We start from the raw sequence: 10,224 nt of genomic DNA, 5'->3' as shown, positions 1-10,224 counted from the left end.
ATCAAACCTGAGCCGAGGTCAGACACTTAACTGGCTGAACCACCCAGCCACCCAAATAAACTGTTTTTATTTTTTAATTTTTTAATGTTTACTTATTTTTGAGAGAGAGAGTGAGTGAGCGAGCAAGCAGAATGTGGACAGGAGAGGGGTACAGATGGAGGGAGACACATAATCTGTCGCAAGCTCCAGGCTTCGAGCTGTCAGCACAGAGCCGGACCCAGGGCTCAAACTCATGGACCATGAGATCATGACCTGAGCTGAAGTCAGACGCTCAACCAAGTGAATCACCCAGGTGCACCAAGAAGCTTTTTTTTTTTTTTTAAATAACAAGTAGTTTACGGGCACAAAAGGTATGAATTTTGTTCAGAATCCCAGGATTCTATGTTGCACCTCTCATATTATGGGTTATAATGACTAGATAGTGCATCCTTATCTACCATAGATACCACTATATGCACTATCAGATATGCTGAATCATATGGTCTGAGTTGCAGGATAACTTGCATTGCAGATCTGAAAACTTGGTGGGGGACCACAATATTTCACCAGAGCTGTTAACATCAGACTTTGACTTGCCATGTCTCATGTTTTTCTTTTTGTACTAAAGACATAATACCCTAGTCACCTGTCGATACCATTGGCACAGATTTTTAATAGCCTTGTTCCACTCTGGCCTTGTTTCCCATTATGGTAATGATGCCCAACTTGGCCCTGAAGTTTTGTGCTGCCACTTGGGCCCTGCCATTCTGGAATCCTATCACCTTTATTGCAACATATTTTACTCCCAATCATGGTTTCCAGAGGAAAGCTAATATTGAGCTCCTAAAAAATGTCAGTGTTTTCCCTCACCCACAGAGCCATTATAGTAGTGTCTTCTCTGCCCTCCCAGGGAAAATAGTTTAGAGATAGGTCCTCTTCTCTCACACTAGAAATCATTTCTAATACTTTCATTCCCTTTGACCTTTTCACCAATTCTTCAGCATTTTGGCAAGGAAGTTCCAGTATTGCTATCTCATTTACTATAGGTTGCTGTCCAAGCTTAAAGATGTCACCTGGGCAGCATATTAAGGCAGCTCCAGGTCACTGAATTCTGACTCATAGGTTTGTGCTCCCATGTCAGTAAGTACTCCCCTGTATTCACTTTTTTTCTGTTTCCTTCTCTTGATAATTCATCGTCCTCAAAGTCAATTTCAACATATATTATCCCAGTTGATGCTAGTATTAGCCAGTCTCTGTAGTTCCTTCTAGATTTTCCATCTAAACAGAGAATACGTTTTGCTCTTTGTGCTGATACCTCACTCTTAAGAGTTAGAAATAATGAAATATATTAATGCTGGATGTTGAGGAAGACAAGCAATTTCTTTTGAGGTAGCTGCCTTAGATGAGGTTATCACCTTATCTCTAGGAACAGAAAAGCTGCTCTCCAATTAAGAGAGGAGGTTAGGGGGTTAGGGGGCTGCTTTTGCCAGGCTGAGGGTTCAGGGGATTGTAGATATTAAAGATTCTCACACTCATTACCACTCCAAATCGTAGAAATCTACTCTTGTTAGAATATACACATTGATATAGAGACCTGTAAATGTGGATGCAGTTTCCATGAAGCTCTTCTCGCCTTACAATTAGAACCTCTGCCTTATATTCAGCAATCTTCCTTATGACTGCAGGAGATGAAGGACTCCTTAACCTAATGGGTTAGGGTAGATGACAGGTTGGGCATTCTTAAGAGACAAAAAACTTGAGTTAGAGATTGAGATTAGGACAGTCTTAGGGGCTGCTTCAACAACCACCTGAAAGATATCTCCGAATCCACACTGAGTTGGAAGCCAAACTTATTCACTATCATATCTCAAATGCCAACTCAATTAAAGAGCACAAATTCATGTATGAAGCACATTTCCTTCACTGCAATAAATGCCACAACATGACATCCTAGGAGGAATCAGTTACCCTCCTTTTACCACATACCATATACTCAGGAACTCAAATATGGGGAAGCCTGGGGCTCTTGTTTTCAAATATAAGCAGTACGCAAGGTTAATACATATTTCTCACTATTATGATGTAGTGCATCCTAGTCAGTTTAGAAATTAGGTTGCCATCTGGTTCACCTTAAATCTAACCTTGTTATTTGGGGGCACGTTAACTCATCAGAGTTGAGCTTTAAACCACACATTGTTTAATATCCTGACTGACAACTATATGAATGAATTAATGAATGAATAAAGTAGTAAAGAAAATATTGGAACTAAGTGATAGAGTTGGTTCCATTGAGAAAACTGAACGTTGGTAATAGAACGGAACCAAAGGGACATAGTTTTATAGAGTAAATACACTATTTTCTCGGGGTATGAGGTCCACATATAGTGTGGTGATGTCTGTTGTCAAATACATCTCAGGACTACAAGGAAGCTAAGTGGATTGGTTTGGGGGTATGCCCACGAAGTCTTGGCCTTTGTTGGGCAGGGGCCAAAGAATGTTCCGTGGAATCTGAATGTTATACAATTTAGATGGTTTTCTTTTGAAATAATACAAAATCAATCATGAAAGTGAACATTTATTTAGAATGATAACGTATAACAAGCATTAAACTTATGACAACTACAACAGGCAAAAATTCCAAACAAATGATAATATATGTGTGTTTTTGTGTGTGTGTCTAATTTTTTTTTTATAGAAACACTACTTAGGAGGCTGCACAATCTGAAGTGTAACAAAGTGACAATCCAAGGTTAAAGATACAATAGTTTTATTGTAAATCCATACATCAAGCATTTGCAACTTTTACATAAACACGAGGAGGCCATGTGAACACATAACAAAAACCCAAGAGTGATATGTGTCTCACTCAGTAAAAATGGAGATAGGTTCATGTTAAGCCTTTAGCATTTACTTTTACAACAATTTTTAAAAATAAAGTAGCCCTCCTGATATTTTTTTCTCACTAAAATCTTATTTCAATTTAGAATAAACAATTCACTGGCTTCAAACTTTAACTTTTAATTGTATATTTTAAATCACACTCATAACTGTCAATTTTGGCCAAATAAAGGCTCTTTCTGTGACCCATTTCCGAATTCACCAATTCTAGTCCATATACTCTCTCTAGTAGCCTGGAATAATGTACCAGTTGGCATTTATGTCATTGGAACCAACTAGAACTATTTTATAAATAAGCGACATGATAAAGATTGTATGGTTTGAAACAAATGACTATGTAGTCAGAGATACAAGGCTCAGAAGAAAGTGTTTGGATTTTCTACAGTTTGTATCAAACTAGGTGGGCTTTTAAGCAGTCACCCTGGACTCATTCATCTACAGTAGCCAGATGATGAATACTAGGACTCTAGCTGTCTTTCACATGTGGTCACATGGCTATATTAAGATACAGTCACTGTTAGTAATGAAGACAGCCAAAAGGCAAGAAGAAACCATTCATCTACTGAATAACAGACACTCCATAAATGGAATTTTAGGGAAACATAAAATGAACAATCCTGTTCAAGATTGCCAAGATTATTTTTGCATGCTGAGATGTTATTCACACACATACAGACTGCATGCAGGTAATCTATTTACTTTATTTTTGAATTCCAGACTGTTATCTTGCAAAAGCAATTGCAGTTAGTTATAATATATAGCAAAGCATCTCTCTATCTTTGGTTCCATATCTCAGAGACATTTTCTTCCAAAAATAAATAGGCATGGCAGGAAAAATAATTCAGCTATCGTAAGAGAAAAGCCAACATTTTATAAAAATTAAGCAAAAATATATAAGTGATGTTCTTTTTAGACATTTTTCTAATTATCTGTTAATATCTAACACCAGTGCAATTTTAATATTAAAATGATTATGCACACTGTATTTAACTATAAAGCATAGCCACAAAAATGTAAAAAAAAAACCAAAATAGTACTTTCCCTTAAAAATAATTTAGGAATTATGCATTCTAAAAATGTACGGGAAAGTAGGACTGCTGATATATGTTAATAAAATTGACTTTGAAGAAGTGTAAGAAAAGAAAACAAAGATGTTGTAATTGTCTCAAATCTTAGAGCTCTCAAAAAAAAAATTAACACATTACCCAAACTCTCTCATTTCTGGAAAATATATGTTAGAATTGTTCAATGACTTTTTAGAACTAATATCTATGTACATTTTGTTATGGTTTGGATTCTCAAGAGACTTAATGAGCCTCATTTATTAATGGTTTCCGTCTCTTTTCAAATAAGATTTTTGCATCAAATAATTCTCTTTCCCTATATCCTAGGGATGGTCCCTTTAGATACTTTGCTTCAGCTGCCTTGTAATCTAATCCATCAACAGCAGAAATTGAATAAATGATAGCTTCTGGCAGAAGAACTTCCAGGATAAATTTAATTTTATCATCTCTTATCAGAGTCAGCATTCTTTCATCTATTTGTTTGTAGACTTCTTGTAAATACTTCACCACCTCATCCAACTGATCTTCATCCTCAAAGTATGTTTCAATACAAGGAGTGAACCTATTTGCATTCAAAAATGATTTCAGCCACCTGGATCTTTTTGTGCCTTTTAAAATGGCTAGAAGATGGTTCTCTGTTCCCTTTGCATTCACAATGAAGTCCACTAAGTTCTTGTTGGCTCGGTCCCGAGCAGCCTTCATTCGGTCAGGAAGAATTTTCTGGAAGGACATTTTCTTGGTCTGGGAAGTCACAGCCATCTGTTCTACAGGATTCTCATTATGCAGCTTCGGAAATAAGTTCCTGAAGGTGTCCTGTTTGATTAATTTCCTAATTGGGTAACTAATATCAGCAGCATAATACTCAAGGAAAGAGCCTGCAAAAGAACCACAACCTAGTCTAACTCTGTAGTCACAAATCAGCGAGATGCACCAGTCAATACTTTCACTGTATTCCTCCCTGGCTTTATCCACTAATGCTTGCTTCTCTTTACAATCAAATTTCTTTAATCTTCTAAAAGTCACCCTAATGCCTCTCTTTTCAGGATTCATGTTTGCCTCAACAAAAAGCACACTTGCTTTTCTCTCCTTTCGCCTGATGCTCTTCACCACTGCTGGCCAAAATGGATATTTTTGATATTTAAACCAGACTATCATTCCTGTTTCAAATGGACGAGGCTGATAATTAAAAACAAAGCGTGGAAGTTCTTCATCTTGCTCATTGTCATCTACTATGGAATTTTCAATACGGTTTAGATGCACTGACATATCAGAAGCTTGAAGGTCTTCTCCAAGTTCTTCAAAATCCAGTCTCTGAGGATTTCTTTCATTATTCACAAGGGGTGAATAATCCAGGACATTGTTAGAGGCACTAAATGAAACTTGACATTCCCATGAACAAGGCCTGGGGGAGGTCGTAGCACTTGCTTCTGATTCCACAGGTTGATTCTGGCTGATATCTGAGCATGTATTTGAAGGGCCCTCTCCAGGATCCTCAATATTCTCTGATAAGGTAGAGGATTCAGAGGAAATAGCCTGGGTCTCTGGGAAAATGTCCTCTGCCTCCTCTTTCAAAGCTTTGGGCTCAGTGAAGGTATCTAATGGCATAGTTGGAGTGAACTTTTCATCTTTAACATATACATCCTCCTCTTTGATTGTGGAATGCAAAGGCATAACTGTTGAGATATCAATATTTTTCTTGCTTTCCTTTTCATCATCATCTTCTGAAAGTGAAGGAAAACTCTGGTACCAGCTGAAGTTTTCTGATGACTCTGTTTCCATTTCATTTGGAAGAGTATCAATGGTTGCATGCACCTGTGATTTATCATCATACAGGGAATCATTATTCTCTAAAGATACTAATGAGGATGTTGCATTTTCATTTTCCTCAAGACACTCTGATAAGTCTATTTCATGCTTCCGGTACTTTTTATGAGGGGGTGAATCAGAAAGCTTTTGTGGATCATTTTGAGACAGAGTAGTGGTCGCTTCGTCATCTGAACTGGTTGCTTGACTCAAATCTATTCTTTCATTCAGAATATCCAGTGCCACTTTTAGTGATCTTGCATAGGCTGTTTCCTCTCCAGGTGGAGAACTGACTTCTGATTGTGCTGCTAGTGAGGAGGCAATGGCTTCAATTTGAGATTTATTTAGAGCCTTTGTTTCCGTGCTTTCCACTTTAATTTTTTCATCTAGTGAGAGTATTTGAACTTCTAGGGAAAATGTCTTTTTTCTCTTATTGTTTGATGAAGTCTCAGATCTAGACAGAACTTTTGCTGGCCATAACTGGTCTTTCCAGTTGCACAGGACATACTCGGCATCCATTATGATTTATATACGTGTCCCAAGAGGTTATTATCGGAGATTGAAGTGTATGACGATTCTTGACTCTGCTAAGAGAGTTTCTACCAAAAGCAACACCCTGATCAAAGCCCCCTTTGCCTTACAACTACAAAGGATATACGCCTTGTGTCGCCTTTTCTTCTCCAGCTGAATTTCTGCTTGAATGTTGATTGAATAGGACAATATGGAGGATACAAGAATAAATCTAAGGAAAAGAAGAAAAGTATCAGCAAATTTTTGTCAAAGTAGAGGTGGGCAATTGCAAACAGAGGAGAGGTGAAAGAAAGAATGATGCTCACTGGGGTATCAAATGGAAGAGAAAAATGCAACATAATGTAAGATGGGGGATAAGAATTGGAGAAATGTTTTTATAATGTCACAAATTCAAGAATGTGCTCTTGTTACTACAGGTGACTAGTAAGGAGTAAGTTTGTGTACATAATGGCAGAGGTGGAAAAGGTTGCAGTGATATGTCAAGGAGTCTGTTATTAGATACTTTGGGACTTAGGTGACCCTAATGTTATACTTAGGGTAGTGGGACTCAAAACAATGCCACACATCAGAATAATTTGGAACACTTGAAAAACTACATTTCTAGATCCTATCTGGAGAGTTATATTCAGAGGGTCTAGATAGGACCCAACATTTTATATTTCTAATAAGTCTCAAGTGATTCTAATGCTACTGGTCCAAGAACTTGTAGAGAAGTACTATCCTACATGAACACACAGCTTTATAAATTTTTAGCTATAAACAAATAGTACTCTGTTCACCCAAAGCAGACAAAGGTAATAGGGTTATGTACCTCCTGGACTCAGGCCACATACAATGACCTTGTTAAAAGCATGAACGTAGAAGGCAGAATTCAGAATGACTGCTATGTTCACTTATTGGATAGGATAGTTACCAAGGATTTCTTGAGAGTCAGGTAGCTTACTAGGACCTCATAGTAGAAATCTTAATAGCCTTTTTCATTATTTCTTCATAGTGCTTAAACACTTGTGATTCTTTCCCCAAACTGGAAACACTGATGCTTAATTATGAAATGTTATGGCTATAGAACAGGAAGAAAAATAAATTATACCTCAAATACTCAACTAACATAATTTTAATATGAAATGTGGCTTTTAACTTAAAATGGTATGGTTGCAGAGCAAGACGCAATATGAATTACACCACACGTTCTCAAATGTTTTTAATCTGAAATGTTTCATGAAATAGAAAGGGCCTTACCCAATTTGTGGATCGTGAAGTGTCTGGCCCTATGATCCGGTTGTCTCGATTTGTACTCTAAAAGGAGACAAGCTGTCAAAAAAGAGATAAACCAATTAAATGAAAAAACCATAAAGAATCTTCCTTACCAAAAACTTAACCAGGCATGCCATTCAGAAACATAGGAATTAGATGAAATCTCATATATGATATAGACACCATGTTTATTTTTCTTCTCACTCTTATTATTTTAAATTCTCTCTCTGTGATACAATTATTTTATTTGGCTCATGTTGAAATAATCTCTCAGGAAAACTGTGAGGTGGGGACAAGAAAGAAGGAAAGTAACAACTACCTTGTGTCTACTATGAGCCAGACTGTAGACCTTTGTTTGAATCCTCACATCGATCACCATGTGCATTTTCCTTCTATAAATATATAATTTTTCAACGGAATTTTGATTACACTCGAAATGCTGTATCATAGTTCACTAATACAAAATACGTTCGTTGTTCTTTTTGCCTACTTCATAAAAACGGTTGCTTGGAGAAATTCAGAAAACCTGACAAGTACCATCTTGTGACCAAAGCCAGAACTGCAGCCTTCTCAAGAAATATAGACAGGGCCTCAATCACTTAAATTAGATCTTTTTCATAGGAGAAGGGTGGGAACTACATTTAGCCAGCCATGAGCCTTCCCAGGATTCTATAATGTTTTGTTCTAAGCTCAAGGTGTAGGATTATAACAATATTATAATATCTTCAACTACAATATTTCTGGTTATAAAAATATCCAGAAGCATATTAAAAAATTAAAAGATACAAATAGATATATGCAAAATAAAGTACAGTTCTATACAAATATTCACTAGGAATATTTTCTCTTTCCATTTACAGAATTTTTACATGTATAAATGAATGCATATCAGTTCAAACCAACTTCATATCTCAATTAAGAGCAAAGTTATAACATCATTCTACATAAATAATTTACACATTATATTTTATGAATTACTTTAAATGTTTCCCCACATTTGCAACATTTTATGTCAGTATTTTCCCTGATGATGTAAAATCAAGTAAATGAATAAATATATATTAGTACTATTTTAAATAGAGAGCAGTAAAGCTAGCCCTGCATCTCCAACTATACAAATTATCTCATTAATACTGTGGCAGGCATGTTTTCTCAGATTTGGTTTCAAGTCCTAGAGTAGCATACACATGTTTCACTAATATACATATTTAATTTTAAGAGAGGTCATATGATAAATGCTATGCTATAGTTTGGTTTTCTCACTTCATACTATTTCTTAGATATTTCAAATCACCAGATGTAGGAGTTCATGTTTCAATTCTCCAGATGCATAGTACATCATGCTGTATAACAGTTTTAAAAATTGCTTATAGGAATAAACCATTGTATCTCACACTTAGATCACAGCCCTGCTGACCACAGCCATACCTGTGGTCTGGAAGAATTAGCTGCAAGAAGGACGTCTGCAGGGCTGTAGCCTGTAACACAGCAACCAGGTTACATGTTTGATCAGGTCTAGAAAAATTTCCACTACTGGCAAAAAAAGGGGGGTATGTTTGCATGTATCTATGAATGCTTATGTGTTTGAAACAAAATGGGCATGCTGTTTCAGCTTTATTTTTCTTTCCTGATTATAAAAATTCTCATGGGGAAATCTACTCTAAAGGTGTTGAAATAGACTTTTTTAAGGTATTTTTTATAACATTAAAATAGTAACCTGACCACCCAGAAATGCTAACATGGGAGTTTGTTTTCTCCCAGATTTTGTTTTTATTCACACATATATACATGCATATATATGTGCAAATGTTTTCACTCAGCTGCATACATGCTCCCCTTTCCGTACTCATGTACATATGACACATACATAGTCTTTCTATATGGCAATCGACTCACAGGAGTATTTTCCAATGAACTGTCAAATATTTTTATCTATCATTTTTGTGTGTAACTTAATAAATGCTTAAGAATTCAAACAGTAACAGACTGTCTAACAATATAAACATGTGATGCCAAGTCAATAAATTAGCATGAATGGCCATGCTGCACAGAGGTCTTAATATAGAGGCTGTAATCTGATCATCCCTTCTCTTACTGTGGACTTTTAAAGCATTGGGAGATACAAAATTTCCAAAGGATTAAGTCCTTCAAAACACCAGCAATTCTCTCAAAAGCATATACATTTCCCTTCACTCCAAGGCTACCCTCTCTGTTTTTCTCATCTTTACTCTAGGACCCTGAGAAGTCCCTAGAAAATAACTAGCTTTAAGACAGCCATTACCTTGAAGCTTCTTGTCAGCTGCAGCCTCCTGAAATGCAGCTCCTCCCCCAAGAGTGGCCAGGCACAGCTCAGTTCCAAGGTTCTCAGAGAAGGCTCCGCCCCCTCCCTGTGATGGGGATGGCAGAGGCACCTCCTTGAATTAGAGAAGGGAGAACTGCCAAGTTAAACTGCTGAAGTATTAAAGGGTAAAATGTGTTTTTGCCCTCAAAAAATTAAAAGTAAAACAGCAACAAGTGCCCGTTTAATTTCCACTCAAGTCTGAGAGTGTGGGATTTTTTGACTAAAAGAGGTTAGCAAACCACTAAATCTAGTTTATTTTTTTATAGTAGTTTATTGTCAAATTGGTTTCCATATAACACCCAGTGCTCTTCCCCACAAGTGCCCTCCTCCATCACCACCACCTCTTTTCCCCCC

General features: G+C 36.7%; 1 protein-coding gene across 3 annotated transcripts in view; it reads right to left on the bottom strand.

The window, feature by feature from the left end:
• Positions 1 to 2,538: 2,538 nt before the first annotated feature.
• The window catches only part of PWWP3B (PWWP domain containing 3B), a 24,270-nt gene continuing 16,584 nt past the window's right edge, over positions 2,539 to 10,224 (bottom strand). Inside the window, exons 2-5 of one of the 3 annotated variants that reach the window (XM_029929973.1) lie at positions 9,811 to 9,943; positions 8,958 to 9,007; positions 7,515 to 7,586; positions 2,539 to 6,486 (exon numbers count right to left, since the gene is read on the bottom strand). In XM_029929973.1, the coding sequence (XP_029785833.1) occupies positions 4,185 to 6,263 (2,079 nt within the window). In that variant the 5' untranslated portion in view covers positions 6,264 to 6,486; positions 7,515 to 7,586; positions 8,958 to 9,007; positions 9,811 to 9,943 and the 3' untranslated portion in view covers positions 2,539 to 4,184. Of the gene's footprint in view, positions 6,487 to 7,514; positions 7,587 to 7,848; positions 7,870 to 8,957; positions 9,008 to 9,810; positions 9,944 to 10,224 lie in introns of those variants that run through there. The other 2 variants (XM_029929972.1, XM_029929975.1) reach the window with 2 other exon arrangements.

Source organism: Suricata suricatta, chromosome X (assembly GCF_006229205.1).
Source record: "Suricata suricatta isolate VVHF042 chromosome X, meerkat_22Aug2017_6uvM2_HiC, whole genome shotgun sequence".
Taxonomy (NCBI): domain Eukaryota; kingdom Metazoa; phylum Chordata; class Mammalia; order Carnivora; family Herpestidae; genus Suricata; species Suricata suricatta.
Note: the sequence above shows the minus strand (reverse complement) of the source record. Positions and strands in the feature narration are given on the sequence as shown.